The 21,159-nt window shown below is 38.6% G+C and overlaps 1 protein-coding gene across 1 annotated transcript; it reads right to left on the reverse strand.

Moving 5' to 3' along the window:
* Window positions 1-1,061: 1,061 nt before the first annotated feature.
* LOC137296216 (uncharacterized) lies at window positions 1,062-7,495 on the reverse strand. The gene is made up of 3 exons (XM_067827954.1): window positions 7,126-7,495; window positions 4,533-4,712; window positions 1,062-3,245 (listed from the first exon to the last, which is right to left on the reverse strand). Exons 1-3 carry the CDS (start codon window positions 7,457-7,459, stop codon window positions 3,028-3,030), a joined length of 732 nt encoding a protein of 243 aa, XP_067684055.1. The 5' UTR covers window positions 7,460-7,495; the 3' UTR covers window positions 1,062-3,027.
* Window positions 7,496-21,159: the final 13,664 nt, after the last annotated feature.

The raw sequence follows: 21,159 nt of genomic DNA on the forward strand, positions 1-21,159 counted from the left end.
TTTGTATTGTCCTCTGTGGTTAAACTATTATATAGCTAGTTGCTAGTGTTACAGTCGATTCTGTGATAATCTAGTTGTTCCACTATCTTCGCTGACAAGTTTTAACAAATTACCATTAATTATTATGTCTAAAATTAATTGTTCTCGTCACGGTATAGCTGAAATATTGCCGATGTGGCGATAAATTTTAATTCACTCACTCACTTCGTAGTTGATTACTTCACTGCAAAAGTGAAACTGATTACTTATATGTGTATATGTGTCCCGAAACCACAACGAATAAAACGTTAAAAAAGACATCAGGCAATGTATCCAGTGATGCGCCAGTAAAATAACACATGCATACTTATTTTCCCTTCGTAAGTTTCTCGGAAATTGTTGTCAAGAACTGTGTCAAACAAAGCGCTAGCATTTTATGCGTAAACTAAATTATCTCATTTCCGAATTAACATTGTAAAGCACTGGCGAGATTTGATCAAATACTTCAAAATGAGTGAGTGAGTGATTTTAGTTTTACGCCGCTTTTAGTAATATTCCAGCAATATGACGGTGGGAGACACCAGAAAATTGGCTTCACACATTGAATCCGGGGCTTCGGTGTGACGAGCGAACGTTTTAACCTCTAGACTACCCCACCGCCGCTACTTTAAAACTGATTTGTTTATGATCTTAAGGTATTTTATCGTTGGTGTTAGAATCTGTGATTTTAGTATCGATATACGCATCGTATCGCCACCCTTATGTCGGGATTTGTATTGTATCGCCACCCTTATGTCGGGATTTGTATCGGATCGCCACCCTTATGTCGGGATTTGTATCGTATCGCAGCTTCAGTGCACAATACTTTGGCAAGATATCGTCGTGGCTAAAATTGTGGTATCGTGATATATCGTATCGCAAGTCGTATGCCAATACCAGCGAACCTGACCACCCAATCCAGGCCAACAATATTTACAACAAAGACGCTGCAGGCTGCGATTAACCTGAACCGTTTTATACATCGGAGTCACATAAACAAATAATCGAATCAGACACAAACACCCCAAAACTTTTTTGTGCTCTTTTATTTGCATTGGTGTTGTGCATCGTCTTCATACAGTTTTGGATTTATCTCATGTCATTTAGGAAATTCACTGTGAGCGAATGACTTAATATTTAACGTACCATGGACAGTATTTCAGGCATTTCGTGACGAAAACAGTCACTAGATGATATATCAATAAGTTTACAAAGTAAAACCCTGTTGTCAAGGAACGGTAAATCATAGATAGGAAAGTATAGTGCTAGTAACTGGAATGTAAAATATTGCAACTACGGTAACAGATGACAAGAGCCTTGGGCGGCATGATGAGCGAGCTGGCTAAGGCGCCAGGCAAATGATCCAGCAATGTTGAGGTGTCGGGATCGAAGCCGCCTTTGACCGGGTCTAAAAACCATGGAGTCAACTTTGTGTGCAGACTCTTTCAGTGTTGTCACAACCCCAAGTGTACAGTACACAACCCTGTGCAAGAACCCACGAATCCGTTGGTATATGACCAGATGGTGGCCACGTGAACACATGCAAACACCTAGTTGCGGGTACAGCAATGTGCAGTGAACTTGGACAAAGTACTGTGATTATGAGTCCTAGTCCACCCAGCTGTTAATGTGAGAGCCTTAATAAACTCGGTGCGCCAAGTGGCAACAAGAGTTGTATACTCCCCAAGGAGTTGAGATCGAAACACGATGTGCTGTTGAGATTGACATCCAGTGATCGAGGGAAAATTACCAGCGCCTTGACCATGCACCGGTGCGCACATATGTGCGCTATATAAATATCCTATATCCTATCCTACCCTCAAAAGGCGACAGATAGCCGATAACTGAAAGTAAATCACCATGGGAACATAAAGTGTCTTTGCTACCTGCATGGACCCGGGCTGGATTTACACCATCCCTTTAGCTATTGGCAATTGTGCATGGTTTAGCTAGAAATGAAAATACCAGGATTAAACAGTCACTAGGTCAAACCGTCCTTCGTATGTTTTGGGCCTTACATATTTTCTCATGAGCACAATAATTGCACAATACTTTAATCCGTTCGACGACACAGGTACCAACCATCTCCGTTGCTAATCTAGTCATTCAGTTATAAAATGACGCATAATAATCATAATGTCAATGAGGTCTATATCTTTTGAAAATGGAATAATTAAACGAAAGCAGGGATTATTAAAAAAGATCCTCCTAAGTCTTAAAGTACTGGGCCCTTATTCTCGAAACGTTTGTAGCCCTAAGAATCCTTAACTTTAATCGTAGTCTATGTGTTAAGAATGGGCTTAAGAAGTTCGTAGGGTTACGAACGTTTCGAGAATAGTTAGCCTGATCCCTTGTGACAGAAAACAACAGCACATTAAGCAGCACATCCTTAGCTACTGCTGTGATATTTTTCATCACAAGGGATACAACACGGAGGATCTTCGCCTTTCAACAAATGCTCATGAGTATATATAGTATGGCCAAGGCAATTTTACAATGCATTTTTTTCTCAAAATAAAGTGTAATTTATTGATACCTGCTCGAGTGTTATCTACTCTAATATTTGTTTTGTATTCTGAATATGTGATCAGAAGTGGTGTCACAGATTTGCTGAGTGCAGCCTTAGCAGCAGACCCGACCATTGTGTTACCAGAAATTGCAACATTAAACCATGAATGCAACTCTTACGACAAGCATTTATTACTGAAGGCCAATTCCGGGTAGATCTTCACGTGTAAAGCAACAGGTAAATGAGTGAGCATCCACATCATGAGTAATACAGGTAACAAATTCACGATCATACACTCAGTTAAATTGCAAAAACCGGTGCAAACTAGAATAACAGAGAAACAGAAATAACAACTGATAACATAATTATCGTAAATCTCTAAATATAAAAATACTTTACCATTTAGAACTACACAGTATGAAAACAATTATAGCAACCTTGAGAACAGCACTACCAGCTTTCACTGGTGTAGCAGACTTGTGCAGTTTGGGATACTGATTTCAAATGTCTCTCTCACAAATGTAACGTTTGGGTAGTGCCCCAGATTTGTCTCCCCACAGAAAGGCTTCCTCTGGATCTGCGACAAGAGAGTTCTGACCAGAAATATTCTTTGGGAAATTTGGCAACCAGTCAAAAAACGTCATTGGTCGTCCATCGTGGAATCGCCAAGTTCCGTCAATATTCGATCCATCGATCAGATACTTTTTGACCGGAGCCTCTGAACAAGGAAAACAAGATGTAACTGCAAATATTTTACGGTACATCCTTATTAGCCGTTTTTCCCTAAAGGGGCATCTCTCCGCTTATCTTAGGATTTAATGGTTAATGTGCAAACATCCCTCCCCCTCCCATAAAAAAATCCCAGATTCGCCTCTGTGCTGAAACTTACCCCTTAATGTAGCATATATTGTTATTTGCAAATCTCGTAAGGTTATGTTTATTTACAAAGCACATAATATTATGAGTGAGGAACCTTAAGATTATGTCACCTTAATATGTTATGACTAAGTTAGTGGAACACCAAATACAACTAGAATGTCACACACAATATGATATGCATTACAGGCTTACCAACAGCTCACCAAAAACATAGTGAGTAAATGAGTTTAGTTTTACACCGCACCCACCAATATTCAAACTATATAGCGGCGGTATGATATTTGACACTGTGGAAAAAAGCATTCACTATTTCTATACTGAAATATTTATCCCTTGTGGGAAAATCAATACAACCAAGCGGAACGTTGTGAACTGTGATTATTTCACCCTGATATCCGGAATGACCAATACCACATCGTCCATAAGAACTTCTTGAAGTTTGAACTGGCAAGCTTAGTAGTTTCGCACTGCTTCAAACAGTTCCAAATTATCATTGAGGTGTTCGGTAAGATAAATACGTTGCTCAGTGTTCACGAGGGGAACATGGGTTAATGTACCCTCGTTGTTTGTTTATGTTCGCTGAGCCCGAAGATTTCTATGTATTTCGAATAACATTGAATCACGTAAGATGTACGGAAATTTCCGAAGTTTTCCGAATCAATAGAAGGGAGATACCCCTATATCTGTTTTGTTGTCGGCAAGATCTGGCGATGGGTACATAAAGATTTGCGCCCTTGCTTCAAACAATTAACATTGAGGTGTTCGGTAAGATAAATGCGTTGTTCACTGGTCCCTTGGGGCACATGGGTGCATATACCGTCGATGGTTCTGTATGTTCCCCTTGTCCTTCGGGCAAAAACATCGACAGTACACCATCCCATGTCTCTCTCTCTCTCTCTCTCTCTCTCTCTCTCTCTCTCTCTCTCTCTCTCTCTCTCTCTCTCTCTCTCTCTCTCTCTCTCTCTCTCTCTCTCTCTCTCTCTCTCTCTCTCTCTCTCTCTCTCTCTCTCTCTCTCTCTCTCTCTCTCCCCCCCGTTGTGACCAGTGAACAACTCATAATACGACATAAAATATCAAGCAAAACATTCTCTCAAGTCAGGTGGTCGGTGAGTCCTTTGATACTGACCTGATGACGCAGTAAGTTGCTGTAGCATATGGGCTTGCTTTTCAGCACTGTCAATGACGATAAAGTGGTCCCCTCTTGAGTTACAATCAGCGACACCATCGGCATAGTTCAGTCTATTAAAACGAACCTCATAGCACATGTTAAGAATTCGGTTGTGGGCGTGGGTCGAAGGACATCCACCTGTAAAAGATATGACCTTGTTTGTGTTAAATGATTTTTTGAACATGTTTTTTCAGCAAATATCCTCGAGAGGGGTTAAAGTACTGTAAAATTGTTGTCTTCCCGTGATGATGCGTAAGTCACAAACTAGTCAAAGTAATTTGACACTTTTCATTTTTTTAATCGTACTGTATGTGTTTTTTTAAATGTACAACTAGATGTGTCTAAAATGCTAACAGCTGAAGGGATGATGTAAATCCAACTTGGGCCCACGCAAATGTACTGTACCTCCCCATGGGCCCTAGTAGGGTGATCTACCTTCAGTTGTTGGCAATCTGTAGCCTGTTGTAATATGTTGTAGTATATTGTCATCTACAGTTAAAATGTTTCAGTGTTAATTACTAGTTTCTAATTGAAACCTGTTGGTAAACTAGCTGTTAGGCTGTCTTGGGCTGACAGGTGTTTATAATTTACTTTTATTTATCGTAAAATTGTAACTTGTTTGTAATCTTGATATGGCTGAAATAGTGCCGATGTGACTTAAAATTAACTCACTGACTCGCTCACTCTCCAACAAATAAGACAATCTATAGTTTTATCCTACTATTTTGTGGCAGAAATCATTCAATTCGCCTCAAAACCTTCTTGTTGAGAGCTGTTTGTCGTCACAAATACCACTGGAAATACAGGGGACTCCCTCTAGACCGACATGGCTCTGGACTTGTGAAAAGTGTAGGTTTTGTGGGAGTTTTTGGAAACTGAATCCGAAATTAAACCACACGGACAAAGAAACAAACACGGTGAAATGTTTGGTTGTATCAGTTCCACTTTAGTAACGCACATCCTTTGGGTAACAACAAATGAAATTTTTAGTAATGATGAGCAAAGAAGTCAGTCATGGTAGTTTGGCCTGTGAATAGGCCTGATGAAGTGGCAAGGAATAGCTCATAAACGCTGTGACATACAATAAAGAATCTATAACCGGTTTCTATATTGTATTGTTGTATCGACTGATTTATTTTATCAGATAGCTAACTAGTTTTATCTGACATTTTACTGTTCTTCGATGACAGCTTTTTACTTTCGAAATTACTTGATTAGTTTTTTATATTGACATAACCTGACTTGCTCTCGTCTATGGTCTGTAATACTATGGTCTGTAATACTATGATCTGTAATATATGACGCTTAATATTAACCCACTCACTCACTCACTCGAACTGATTTCATGCCGTTTCTAACACTGTCATCGTACTCGTACGATGTGCAACTACAGTGTAGATAACAAGTACAAATATACTGAAACAAACAAATAAAGGAACACGAGAAAATTCAAGTGTTCCTTTAATATTTTCCAGTTTTCATCACTAGTTTTGATTGCGCTGTGGGACAATGTGAAAACAACATAAAGGAACTCTGCCATTACACAAATACGTCCTTTCAAAGTGAGCCTGCTCTTGAGAGGACTAGTCCCAACACTTTCAAAGTTAATTTTACGCTTACCAGATTTTTAAAACGTAGTATTTTTGTTCTTTTAAATTGCCAAATTTATTGTATGCCAAAATGAAATGTTTTGGTTTTACATGGTATGTTTAGATTCATATTTGTGATACTCTGCTATTTTTACTGTCCATCGTCGACAGGTTTTAATCTTCCAAATGTTTTCAATTTTTACTGTATAAATTGTTTTTGTCCCGATATGGCTAAGTGAGTGAGTGAGTGAGTTTGGGTTTACGCCGCTTTTCGCAATATTCCAGCGATATCACGGCGGGGGACACCAGAAAATGGGCTTCACACATTGTACCCATGTGGGGAATCGAACCCGGGTGTTCGGCGTGACGAGCGAACGCTTTAACCACTAGGCTACCCCACCGCCCCCGATATGACTAAGATATTGCCGATGCGACGTTAGATATTCCCTCACTGAAAGTGAGGATAATTCCTATCATAAACAGGACCTATCACATATGACATATTTTCATTGCTGTTCGCGTTTGTTGTATCAGACTTATATTAGTAAACATACATGCGATGTAAGTTGCAAACTATTCTAATATATTCATTGTACAACTGTACGTCTCGGAAAATTGTATTTGCTCTGACTGTATGCAAGTAGAGGACCCGTGAAGATCCGGGCTAGTTTGAATTGATCTTCCGCAACCCATGCTTGTCGTAAGAGGCGACTCGCGAGATCGGGTGGTCAGGCTTGCTGGCTTGGTTGATACATGTCATACTATCTCCATTTGCGTAGATCGGTGTTCATGCTGTTTATCACTGGATTGTCTGGTCCAGACTAGAGTATTTACACCCGCCGACATATAGATGGAATATTGATTGCGGCTTAAAACATCAATCAATCCATCTCCGTGGATACCTTCTAAGTTGCCGTTGCGGCGTAAAGCAGCATTCACTCACTGACCATTCATCAACTCACCTGTAACAACAGTGAAGTAAAGTGTACCAATCTCCAGGTCTCCGTCCTGGGGCGACATGAAGAGAACGTCATGGAGCTGACACATCCTGAGTTGGTGCCTGTAGAAAACGGACATGCAGGCTTTGTTCTCGAGACACAGCGTCACACATGTAAATTTGCTTCCAACACCCCCGATTTCTGATATGATGTGTGTCCTTATGACGACATCAGTGAAATTTGTCCACTTGGCTCCGTATGCAGTTATGAGATCAGGGGATGCGTAACGAACTACAAAAGTAAGACTGAGTATGAAAAAGACTAGTTTTTGACCAATAAGTAACCCTTCGTGAAACATCGCGAACGTTTTAAGACGTGTCTTCGAGTTGTCAAACATGTGAGGATCGATTCAATCTGTTGTGTTGAACATATGCACGGCATTTATATCTTTTGGCAGCCATCTAGTCCATGGTGGATAAACAAAACACCAATGAGAACAGTAGAAACATCGTTCTATCACATAGATATGTAAATTAATCGATTTTTTTTATTCTAGTAGCCAAATACCAAGGGACCTACATGAGAGCGCAGACCAGAAGCAGGTTCACAGATTACTTGTCCTTGAACGTTGACTACCGATAGGATGGTAGGAATTGCCGCACCCCATGTTTAAGTCTCAGCTGAGGAACCTCCGCCTTGACAATTACGTGATATGTGTAAAACAACTCGGCTATGTGACAGAAAGTAAAGGATTGAATTCATTCATGTTTTAGTGTTAATGACTGTTAACGTGATTATTCTTCGTCAATATGTATGTATGTATGTATGAGTGTGTGTATGAGTGTGTGTTTGTGTGTGTGTGTGTGTGTGTGTGTGTGTGTGTGTGTGTGTGTGTGTGTGTGTGTGTGTGTATGTATGCATGGTAGGTCGGTAGGTAGGTAGGTAGGTAGGTCGGTAGGTAGGTAGGTAGGTAGGTAGGTAGGTAGTTAGTTAGTTAGGTAGGTAGGTAGGGTGGATGGGCTGGAAATCAAAACGTGGTACACAAACCACAAACAAGTCATAAGATAAAGAACCGATTACAAGTGGTAACTGGTCATGTTTTGATTTACTACTTAAGGTCAACTTCAACAAGTTCATACCCGGAAGTTTATTATTTTAAGATATTTATGTCAACACATCAACCTAATTGTCAGGGGTGCTTTTGCATTACTGGATATATGTAACAGCGGTGAGAAATTGCTGGTGAAGCGAGTATTGGTTATTCTTTTCGGACAATATAAGGCATGTCATCGTTATTACCGAAAGTGACTGACAAAAATGTGCTGTTCTGATTCAGCCAAACCGAACAGAATTATCCTGATTCATATGCAAGAAGAAAAATAATCGCGCACAGGGAAGCACAATAAGTGCCAATGGGGTTGCCTATTTCTGTCCTAAATGTTTAGGAAGTTATTTGTTTCACCTGGACGTAAATAGCATTTCCTTTCATGAACGTATATAAGGAGGCGAAACATTTATCACTTGTCCTGACATTAGATGACCAATACGTTCTGTTCAGCTCTCAGTTTCACCTTACATTTTGGTACATACAAGAGAGGGAGTCGCGAGTAGAAATAACTTGACACGACTGTGATGATATACGAGCAGTGCTTTCTATGTACATTTTATAGAATGTATTGAATCCAGTCTGTTAGGGAAAAAAACCTATGCATGCAGATTACCTATTTGTGTTCAATAAAGATAACAGGGCGTTTTGGTAGTCTAGCGGTTTACGTGTTCGCCCGTCGCGCTGAAAACCCGGGTCAATTCCCCATATGGGTACAATGTGTGAAAGTCATTTGGGGTGTCCCCGCGCCGTGATATTGCTGGAATGTTGCTACAGGCGATTCACTCAAACTAAATTCACTCAATACCGATAATGGCAATACCAGTCTGATAAGAAATTGTGTTTGAATGAAGATTTCTTTCATGAGGGGAACTGATCCATGCAACCCTGTACCAAATTTCTGACATAATGGATGATTTGTAACAGTAAAGTATCATTTTAAGATAGGTCTTTATATAGTAACTGGAGTGGAGATATTAAAGGGTAGAGCACTTCATGGAAGTCTCAAGAAGCTATGTCAATCGTGCCGTAGATGCTATTGGTGACCGAGGGTCCCTGGTTCTCATGGTAACCTAACTTTGGTTGCTTGTTGACTTATAACCTGTCTCTATACATATGATTATTAAACCTTACATATTTAACTGATTACATACTAGTTTTATGATACAGATCTGTGTTTCCTATTTATTGTTGTAAGTCCTTTTCGACAGGTTAGTGTACAATCTAAATGTGTTTCGTATTAAGTAGTCACGATATTAATGGACTATTCATGTGAGTGAGTGGATCTAGTTTTGCGCGGCTCTCACCGATATTCCAGCTAGACGGCAGTGGTCTGTATATAATCGAGTTTGGAAGAGACAATCCAGTGACCAACAGTAAGAGCATCAGTCTACGCAAAATGGGATACGATGACATGTGTCAACCACGCCAGGGAGCCTGACTATCCGATCCCGTTAGTCAAGCATTTGTTACTGAAGATTAATTCCAACCCAGATCTTCACGGGTTAATCCAGATGTGATTAAATTTGTTTGAGGTTTGAATAATATTTTTAACTCAGTGGTTGCTGGGGTGTCCAGGCTTGAGACGCGGTGCAGTTGCTGTATATAGCGACAGTCAGGAGTATTGCAGCTATATAACAGAATTGTATCCAAACAGTCCAATGATTAATATCATGAGCATCGACCTAAGCATCTGCTAGAGGTTCCCTGGTAGTAGGTTTAAATTCATTTTTGTTTTGGGACTTACGTACCCTCACAGGAGAACGAATGAGTTAAGAATTTGAATCACATCGGCAGTATTTCTATCGTATCGTGTCGAACAAATCTTGCATCGCAGGGCACAAAATATTAGAAAACCTGTAGATTAAGAACAGTTAAACATGGAATATCACACATATAGATGCAAAACAACCATGTGAATAAGTAAGCTTGTAAACTATTAAGTACGATAATTAATATATACAGGCAACAGCTCACCACTAACTAAAGGCACGTCATTATACTAAGGACCAATGTGATAACGAACAGTTCCACAAACCATTGTATCACTTTTGCTTAGGTCAATACTCATGATATTAATCATTGGATTGTTTGTTAAGCAATTGAAGATAATCCCTGCTACTACTAGTTATAATCGTAATAAAAATGTGTCATTTAAAGTTAAGGCTAGATTATCAAAAATTGCTAATAGTGAATTGCTGAAAGGATTGCGTAAATCAACAAATATGGCGTAAGTCCTCATGGTCCCTAGTATGGTGATCTTCCTTCAGTTGTTGGCAATCGATAGCCTGCTTTTTACAATGTATTGTCCTCTGTAAAAATATCGTTTAAGGTGACATGCTAGTTTTACTTTAATATCTGTGATACACTGGTGGTTTTACTGTCCTTTGTCAACAGGATAGTAATTTCTGTTTTCATTCTTCTATGATACAATAATCAGTTGTTCTGATCAGCGATATGGTTGAAATACTGCCAGTGTCACGATAAATATTAACTCACTTACTCACTTAATTCATTCTCTGCAAACCCGATCCTTCGAGACGTCCTTTACCTCAAGGACGGGTGCTGAATAGAAGTCGCCTTTGGGCTTTATCAGAAATATTTGATGATTACTTCTTCCTGGAGAGATTGAGGTCAGGAAAGCCTTTCAACTGAAATCACTTACTTCATTGATATATCAAACATATTCAGATTAAGAGGTTTCAATATTTGCTCATGTCAGACTATAAATCAATCGGCAAATTGTTGTGGACAGACGTACCGGAATCTGATAGTGTCGGTTTTGGAACTCTTGTTGCCGTCAATAATGACAGAGTCAAGAGTGTGTTCGTAGCAGACATATTGAAAAAGCCAAAGGCCAACAAATACGCGGCTATTTTTATGAAAGTAATGTAATAAAGTACATTTTAATTCACAGATTTCGAAAAGCAATATATAAAAGCTATAATTCGTGTCAACACGCCCAACACTACACGTTTCCATTACAGGATAGGCAGACCTTTAGATCTATTCTCCAAACATATCAACAGGATAGTGTCAGGATAGTGTCAGGATAGTGTCTACATAAAACGTTAATGATGGACCACTATAAGACCGTTTCGGTCCGAGCCATCATCTAAAACATCAATTTCCTAATTATGTATTATTGATTCATGTTTCTCGTACTTTTCTTTAAGAGATTTTAGTAGCGGCGCTTTCATTCTCTCACGCCATCAAAGTGTCCATCAGACACGCCCCTGTTTTATACGTAGCATTTTAACAACAGTGTAAACTAGATAATGAAATATCGGTGAATACATGTTGATAAACACTGAGCAATTCATTACTTCCTGTTTATACTTCAGTTTGTTTAAATAGTTAATGATATGATGCGGAAAGGACTCCGAGGGACATCTTTGAAGGTATTATTCAGTTCTCCGTGTGGACGCCAGTTTCCTTATTAACAGGACGCGAGTGTCTCGGTTCCGACAATGGTTCTCCTATGTGCAGTGATGTATTTATTAATTGCACTTTTACAGGAAACACGTTTTCCCCAATAGACGTGTCGTCAACAAGATGAAATGAGGCGTGTCCTCGATTTCAAGATTATTGCACTTTGCGACATGCAAAGAAAATTCCCATCGACTTGGGCATTTTCTTTAGTTTCATCTTTTTATAAACGTGTATGCACCAAACGATCAGCAGGTTTGAGTAAATATTGCCGAACGTTGTTGCATCTTCCTGATTTGTTTTTAACTATTCTATTCATCTAAAGAAGGTCAGATCACATTTGAAGATGGCGGTAGATGATAACTCCTAGTTGTTAGAAAGACTGTAGCTTTCTTATGGATACTTTTGTGGCATATTTTACATGCCGTTTTCTGAAATGAAACGCTAACTTATTCAAGAACCAGTTTCCAATGTTCTCAAGCAATACCTTTGTCATTAGAAATGCAGCAATGTTTATCTTTTTTGCTGCAAAGTACCGCCAGTCAAATATTATGGTCAGATGATCTACATACACTCTGTGAATAAAAGTGATTTAAAAGCAACAAGAATCCATTGTGATACCAACAAGAAGGCAATGTCGTCGACATCCCCCATCAATCGTCTGAACTTAGAACAATAGGTAAGACCCAAAAACATTCAACATAAATTAAAACGTTTCACTTTTAATCGCAGAGGACGTCTCAGGCTTGGCGTGTCTAAATTGCCAACAGCCACTGTCACTCGATCAAGAACAATATCTTCTAGATTATCAGACAATAGCTCTATCTTTACAGCAGAGACTAGCGCCATATTAACGGCTCTTAAATATATTCAAAGACACCATAAACATAAACAGTATATAATCTTTTCCGACTCTCTTTCTTGCCTTCAGGCGATTACAAATTTGTTTTGTAAACATCCACTTTTAACTGAAATTATTGAATCGTATAATGATCTTGCCACTAGCCAATGCGACATCGTCTTCTGTTGGTCACCCAGCCACGTAGGCATTTCTGGTAACGCAAGAAACACTCATACGAAAGACACACGCATGTCGTGCTTGATTGTGTTAAATTCTCCATCACAAGGGTTAATTATTTCAATGTCAAAACTGTTAAGGATCTTTTACCACTGTTAGTTCTCATTTAATTATTGTTTTTTTAAAAGAAATTGATTTCATGATTGAATTTTGATTAATGTTTTGTAGATAGATATATTTTAATGATTGGTAGTATAAATTAACAACTGATATTATTGTTAGTGGCTGTATCCTCAAAGGGGGTTACAGTATTGTAAAATTATTGTCCTTCTGAGAGGGTACGTAAGTCCCAAAACTTTTCTCAGTTGAACTTTTGCCCACCCGATTTTAAACGTTGTATATTTGTTCTTTTAAAACTTTGGCCAAACATGCGTACAATCACCATCGTTGACAGGTTTTTACAATTCACTATTATGTATATTATTAATGGGTCTCCTCACGATATGGCTGCAATATTGCCGATGTGAAGGTAAATATTAACTCACCCACTCTTGAAATTGCTAACATCTGAACGGATCACGTAAATGCAGCTAGGGACCATGCAGGAAGCAAATGTACCGTAAGTCGCCATTGTCGCTGATCTACCTTCAGTCGTTGGCAATCTATAACCTGTGTTTAGACTGTATTGTCATTTATAGCTACAGCATGTTAGATTTAATTACTAGTTATAAATGGATATCCATGATGCACTAGTGGTTTTAATGTCCTTCGTCAGCAGGCTTTTAATTTCTAATTTTAGAGATCAATAATATAATTCTTACGTGCTCTCGTCACGACATAGCTGTGATATTGCCGATGTGTGGAAAATATTAGCTCACTCACCCACTCACTCACTCAATGACGTATGCAACTAAATGCGAGAAGGTATCTAGTTATTAGCGTGCGCACCTGCCTGATCGAAGAAGAAATCGAGTACAAGACCATATATCAAATGTGTATTGTGTGTCCGTAACACATATGTGAGTATTATGATAAACAAAAGTTCCACTGATCAATGTGATGGCTCAGATGATGGCCGATCCTTGCTTGCTGTGCAACGTCTTCATTCAAATATTGAACTGTAGCGTTATGCGGCCATGTATTGTTGCATCCTTAAGCTTTTCAGCCAAGTGATTATCTACACAAGTCCCTTTGCCAGTTCGTATGGAACACAGATCATAACACCTTTGAAGCTTACAGTATATAAATCAAATGTTGTCTTGGCAGAAAAGAAAAACTTCAACCCATTCAAGATCTTCAATTGGAAAAAAAATCCTGTTTAGTTTGACCTCAGTAGACAAATGACTGTCAGCAAATTGTTATGGAAATCGGTTTTGAAAATACTCGTTAAACTGAAATTGAGCAGTTTCGCCTCTAAGCGTTCAAAACAACCTGACGTTTCTCTTTTTCGGTAAGGCACAGCAATGTGCTTCTCGGTACTCCTATAGAAAAAGTGCATGTAAGTGTAACAAAATTATAATGTAACAGTGTCTTTGTGCTCACTAAATGTCTCTCTATGTTTCATCATTTGAAAATGGCCTTCAGACTATTTAAATTAAGCGGAAGGGCATAATCGACATTCGGGTACTCTGAAACTATTAGCTATCATATTTTCTACAATGTCTGCGATTTAGACATTTCAGACTAATAAACATTTCTGAAAGTTTACTTGCACATGTATTCTATTAAAAACTGTGAACATGTTTCTACATGTTCGTTAGATGTCCGCCTCTGACATTCTATCTTCAACAAGATGGGAAATGTACAAGCCGTATCAATTGACCAAACTTATGTCTGAATGAAGTTACACTTTTTAAATATGTTAAAACGTTCACATATTTCACAGACGTAGGTCTGTGTCTACAAACTGGAACAGGACACAAACAGAAGGTTTTCAAGTTTGCCATGTGATATCAAAAGCGGGTATTGTTAACTAATAAATCAAATATTGCTACTAAACTGATTAAATCTTCATTCTCATTCCACTATATACCTCATTTACAAAATCACTAGCAGAAAACAAAGAGATCAAGCATTGTCACTAAGGTGTCATAATCCCCCGACGCATATTATCAAATCAAACTTAAAAGAAATGAAAGTCAAGGTCGTAGTTTAAGATGAAGTAAAATATCAACAAAAAACATTACTCTCAAATTCTCCTGATATCTTGCACTGTTGTTGTTCAAACACAAAAATATCTTGAAAAGTCACTTAGACCTTGACCAGTGGATGAAACTCCTAAAAACACAGTCGCCGTGACCTTCAAATTTGACTGAAGGTCACCAAAATCGTCTGGGCCCTGCACCTTCCCTGGATAAAGTTTGGTGACAAGGTGCAACGTTAAAGTCTCCTTGTGACCTTTCTTTTACTGTGATAAACTTAGATACCAAATGTGAAAAGAATCAAGTTAACGATTCTTAAGATATTCCAATCCGTTCATACTATACCCCCGTTCCGTGCTATCCCCCACGTCCGAAGAATGAAAGTTAACCCATTTCTAATCACGTGCTACATACTCCCCTTCTTCCACCCCCGATGACACATAAAATCACCGAAACACATTTGCCACATTCCTAGAAACTTCCACATAATAGTTTATGACCTAGAACATCTGGAAATTTTCCACCAACATGCAGTGTCGTCATAGTTACTCCTCACCAAAAGATGTGTGTGATCACCCTGACCTCTCAGATTATCAGATTATCGACCCATTTCATTGTGCATTTTCCAAATCAAGGAAGAATGATAATAGTTATGACAAAAAAATCAATTTGGTTGGTACTAAGAAACCAACAAACAGACAATGTGGTTTCCGCAAAAGCGTAAGTGTCATCAGGATCTAAGTGTCACACGGTGCCGTATATTGTTTGTCACATTGAAGTCAAACTGTTCCTCAAAGGTTTACAACTTTCCTCTGTTGAATCTCGTTTTGATATTTCTTGTCATGCCTTTGAGAGGAAATCAGTCACGATCAGACCAAATATATTATAAACTGTCTCTCGAACATGATCTGAAAAAATGCAAACCTTTGTTATCTCTTCCATTCACAATGAAAGCTTGTATTTGCAGACAATATAAGCCACATAAAGATACTGATTTACTGTTGGATGGAGCTCAATTCCATATGAAAAAGTCAAGTTTCTTTGTCTTTGAGAATCCTTTGAACTGACGAATAGATAAAGAATAAAGTTTTGAAACAATGGGAGGGGATCAGTAAAATCACTCGCTTATGGGTTATGGCCGACTGAGATGCTGGGAATCGATCACAAAGAAGACTGCGACAAAAAGTCTCACGGAATTATATCCTAGTCAATCAAATCCAGCATTTAACTGCGCAGTTAATCCTTGTTATGGTGATCCTAACCAAATTATACCCTTCGCCCCTTGTACTAAACACTTAAATAACTACAGTTGATGACACAACAGCGATTACAGTTATTTTCTATACAAATAAACAGATGTACATATATATCGCAAAATATATCGCAGGGTGACTGTACCTGTATCAGGTTATGTTTCTTATAAGGGATATTTTTGCTACAAATTTTGATATCTTGGTAACTATTTTAGTGTCATTAGCTATGATAAATCAATAATTTAACAAAATCTTAAAGACTTGGATATTTTTTTGGACGATGGTAAATATATTCTTTTGGTACGGAAGCGTATTAGGACCACGGTTAGTATCTCATACGTAGGACTTACTACTTAGTATCTCATACGTAGGACTTACTACTTAGTATCTCATACGTAGGACTTAGTATCTCATACGTAGGACTTAGTATCACCTACTTAAAAGATACTAAGTCCTACGTTGGAGATACTATAGCTAAGTCCTACATAGGAGATAGTAAGTACTACATAGGAGATACTAAGTCCTACGCAGGAGACAGTATGTCCTACGTGGGAGATAATGACACCAAAAACAATTTTCACCGAGGCACTAATACGCTTCCGTATTTTGACGTCACAAAGACACTGACGTTAATAAATATAATGAAATTTATTAGCAATAGATGTAGACTGTTCTATCACAATGTGGAATATTCTCACGGCAGTTAGATTCTATTGGTAGATTGTAGTTAGATGTAATAAATCTTAGAGCTCAGATGCAGCCAAAAACGAACACAATTAAAACACAATTATCATTTATTCATGGCGTATAATGTGCATTGCTGACTGTGATAAAAGAAATAAAATACACAAAATTGTAAGCGTAGAATCGCAGATCAAAAGTGCTATAGTTTGTACATGGGTTTGCTACCCTCGAAACAAAACAGACATCGAACCCACTCAGAGCGGACGGGCATGCGCTTAAGTGTAATGAAGACTTTCTTTGGCTGGTTAATTTACCGATACGCTCAGGATGTGTGCATATAAATGTTAGGTTTTGTAACGCATGCTCATTTTTCTGTATTTGCATTCGATCCGGCCAACAATACTGAGATTGTGAACTGTTCCATGGCTGGAAACTGGCACACGTCCAAGGACAAAGCAGGACTTGAATCTGAGTTTGTACCGGTTTCCGTCAGATCCAGTCAACCGAGAAAAAAAGGGATTCAGTTCATTTGCATTTTTAATAATTTGTTAGTGTAAGTCCATACCGAAAGGTTATGGTTTGCGTGTAACCTTGAACAATGGAATAGATGATCCTGGTTGCTTGTGTCATCGTCACAACAGCCAGTGGAGGTACTGTCTCACATCATGTCGGTTCAACGATCTAAAACCTACTTGTTCACAAATTATAATACCTGGTTGAGACGAATGTGTTGTGGATCCAGACAAGAGCAAAGTAGACTAAACTGAATAGACAAATAAAATGCCTGAATTTAGCTTCCAAGTTCTGGAAAGATGTCAACGATAATGTTTATACGAAAGATGAATGACACAAGAGACACCTTGGACACATGCTGTCGTCACTTTGATCATTCTAAAGAGAATGTACCAACATCTGAAAAGAATAGCGAGGCGATAACCTAAGCATATGAGTCATGGTCCTCCAGATGATGCATCTCAAAAGTTGGCGTCATTTGAAAGGAAGGCCATCTGAAATTAAATATAGAAGACAAAGTAAGAGCAAAGGCAGTTGAAATTAGTCCTTATTCCTTAGATCGATGTTTAGATCGATGCTCATGATCACTGGATTTTTTAGTCCAGCCAGTTGCCATTATATACCTGTGATGTAGCTGAATCCATCAATCAATCAATCCATCAATCAGTCAATCAATCCCCAGCTTCGAAGCTGGAATATTGCATAAAGCGGAGAAAAATCCAGTTCATAGCACATGCTCCAACTACCCTATTTGCTATACAGGATAGACAAAGATACACGGAATTCTACTGAGCTGCCCCCACACCTCATGCTTTCCCACGTAAAATAACAGACCGGTTTTAGTTCAATATTTCCCCACTGATGTAATCATAAAATATTCCAACCATTACACACTCATAAAACATGCAGGTCAGCTTGATCATTCTTCATCGAATTTTCTTTTAATGCATCTTTGTGAAACAGGCAAACTGTTGCGCAAACAGTGTTGCGTAACAAAGGGTAAATGACCAGTCTTGCTATAAGCGCGCGAAGTGAGCAAAGGTTGGCAATGTACTTTCGGTTCGAAAAGTATTTTAAATATCAAAATGAAATATCATCACCATCAAAGGTATACACCTATTTCCTCACATGGTTATGCTATCAGTTTCCAAAGCCATATCTAATACTTGCTCGCGTAAAATATATTAATTCCAACATTTCCAGGGCCATTTGTGGTATGTCAAATGGTTCTTCGACTCCACTACACACCGCCCCGAACTTGAAAAGAACAAAGCATCAAGTGCATACAGAAAAAGAACATTAGGATGTTTGTATTATTCCTTTCATTCATATTTCAGTCTGTGCGGCGGTGGGGTAGCGCAGTGGTTAAAGCGTTCGCCCGTCACACGGAAGACCCGAGTTCGATTTCCAGCATATGTATAATCATGCAACCCATTTACCTTTGTTGAAGTATTGTTAAAAGTGCCGTAAAATCTTACTTCTTGGTCGCCTGATCATGGTGAAAGCCGCATCTTAGCGTTATCCGTAATCTCTCTCTCTCTCTCTCTCTCTCTCTCTCTCTCTTTCTCTCTCTCTCTCTCTCTCAAAGAAACGTGCAAATGTGTATTAATTTAGTAAGCCCTGAGGAGTACCACGTTAAGCGACGAGCGAACACATGTTAATCGCCAACCGTTATTCACATATATTTCAAAATATGTTGTGAATGAGTAACTGGATGATGTATATAGATTCCCGACTTGATTAGGTTTTGTTTGATGTTTAACGCCAACATTCCAGTGATCAACATCACAAGCATCATCCTACCCACGAGGAGGAGATTTTTAAATGTTCCGTGCAAGGTATGAGAACAGGGTACTGATGGTTCGCACAAACAAAACTATTTGAGAACTCCAAGATGATTAATCACATTGGTGCTGTAGTCATTGTGACTGCACTTTCCGACTCTGTTTATACTCCTCTCATTTGAAATTATTTTTAGCCAAATGTCAATTTCAGTTTTTGTTTTAATCAGAGTAATGCATGTTACAGTTTACGTTTGCATGCGCCGAATTATTAGTTTCACAAAGCATATACGTTTATTGCATTCCGACATATCATGTTAAAAGGTGGGTGGTGCTTGATTAAAGCTCATGTATATACAACTATAATAGATTGTAGGTCCCGTGGTACGGAACAGAAATTCAGTTGTCTTGTCAGGGCTGATGTCCGCTAGTAAATCGATCGATGTGGTTCAGTTAGGGTGAATGAGTATTATACTCTGATTGAAAGTATCTCGTTCATTAAACTAAAACAGTATACAAATACGTGTTTTTACGTCATGATAATGCGACAAGAGCGGCATGATGTTGAGATCGATGTAACAGAACATTGTTTCATGCTATTATTGTTGTATGTATACAGAAATGTACGTGTTTCACGAGGGAGCATCGGTTTCCAGTGTAAAAGTGAGTCAGCAATATTCCAGCTATATAGCGGTGGTCTGTAAATAATGGAGTCTGGACCAGACAATCCAGTGATCAACAGCATGAGCATCGATCTGCGATATTGGGAACCGATGACATGTGTCAAACAAGTCAGCGAGCCTGACCACCCAATCGCCTCTTACGACCACCTCTAGTCATATTCGCCACTTGTATGGCAAGCATGGGGTGTTGAAGGCCCATTCTACCCCGGATCTTCACGAGCCTTCCATCGCACAAAGGACCACGGGATATTTCATGTAATCGTCGTAATAATAATGCTTGATGAGTGAGTGAGTGAGTGAGTGAGTGAGTGAGTTAAAATTTATCTTGGCAAGAGAAAATTACTCATCAAAGACAAATATATTTCATAAATGTCGTTTTGGGTGCTAATAAAATCTTCAAATGTCGGTAGCCAAGTACAAAACAGAAAGTTCTTCAGGCTGCTAACAACTAATGTTTGGACAGAATACACGTAAATCTTTCTGCTTCCAGCAAGTTTCATATCCCATCTCTTTAGCTGCTTGCGATTGTACGACACATTTGCCTTTTATTTAAAATGTAAATACATATTGTATGCTTCAAGGTGACCCTTGCAATGAGTTTCAAGCGTTGGGTTAAGACAGTCGTTTTCTGGACTTATCAAAACACGGATTCTTAAAATGTTAAAATCTCAGAAAGAGACTAGTTTGATGCTGTCAAATAAATTGGCATTTCAACGTTCAACATAACTACTCTCCGGTAAAACTCCAGTCTTTGACAAATTGCTCATGATTTAGTATGCGAGTTCCAATGCATGTGGTTGGAAGGTGGTTTGTCGTTTTTGTAAAAAAAAAAAAGAGACGAGAAATTATTATGAATTGAAATGGTCGAACATAATATACTACACACTGGACTCTTTGGAGATCGGTGTGATAGAAGAGTTGAGCGATCGAGGTATCATATAGTGAAATTACCCATCGGTTACAAACAACAGGAACTTGACTTATTGCCACAATTTCAGGTTTGGCATTACCTTTCTGTTTGCCTGTCGTGCACAGTAATACACAGAGACAGACATATATTTGTCTTGCGTGATGTCAACATCGTTAATACCCCTCGAACGTAATGACCAATACTCTGACTTTGAATATATGCAAAGGTGGGTAAGTAGATGCTATCGCAGATCTTGTATGATATAAGTTATCGCTGACCAGGCGCTGGCACAGAACATGGTCATAAGAGAGTCATCATCTGTGACATTTCCATAGCCTTACATGTTAATTAACTTTTACAAGAATATTTTTCATTAAAGAGTAAAAGTCATTTCATTTTAATATTTGGTTAAAACCTAGGAAATCATTCTCAGTTATGTCGACGTAAGTTTCCTTCACGTTTACGTCGATTAGTTATGGAGTGTAATCTATCCCACAGACAACCATGTTAATCCTGATTGGTATGTCTAATACATGTTGTT

This window comes from Haliotis asinina, chromosome 9 (genome assembly GCF_037392515.1).
Source record: "Haliotis asinina isolate JCU_RB_2024 chromosome 9, JCU_Hal_asi_v2, whole genome shotgun sequence".
NCBI classification, from domain to species: Eukaryota; Metazoa; Mollusca; class Gastropoda; order Lepetellida; family Haliotidae; genus Haliotis; species Haliotis asinina.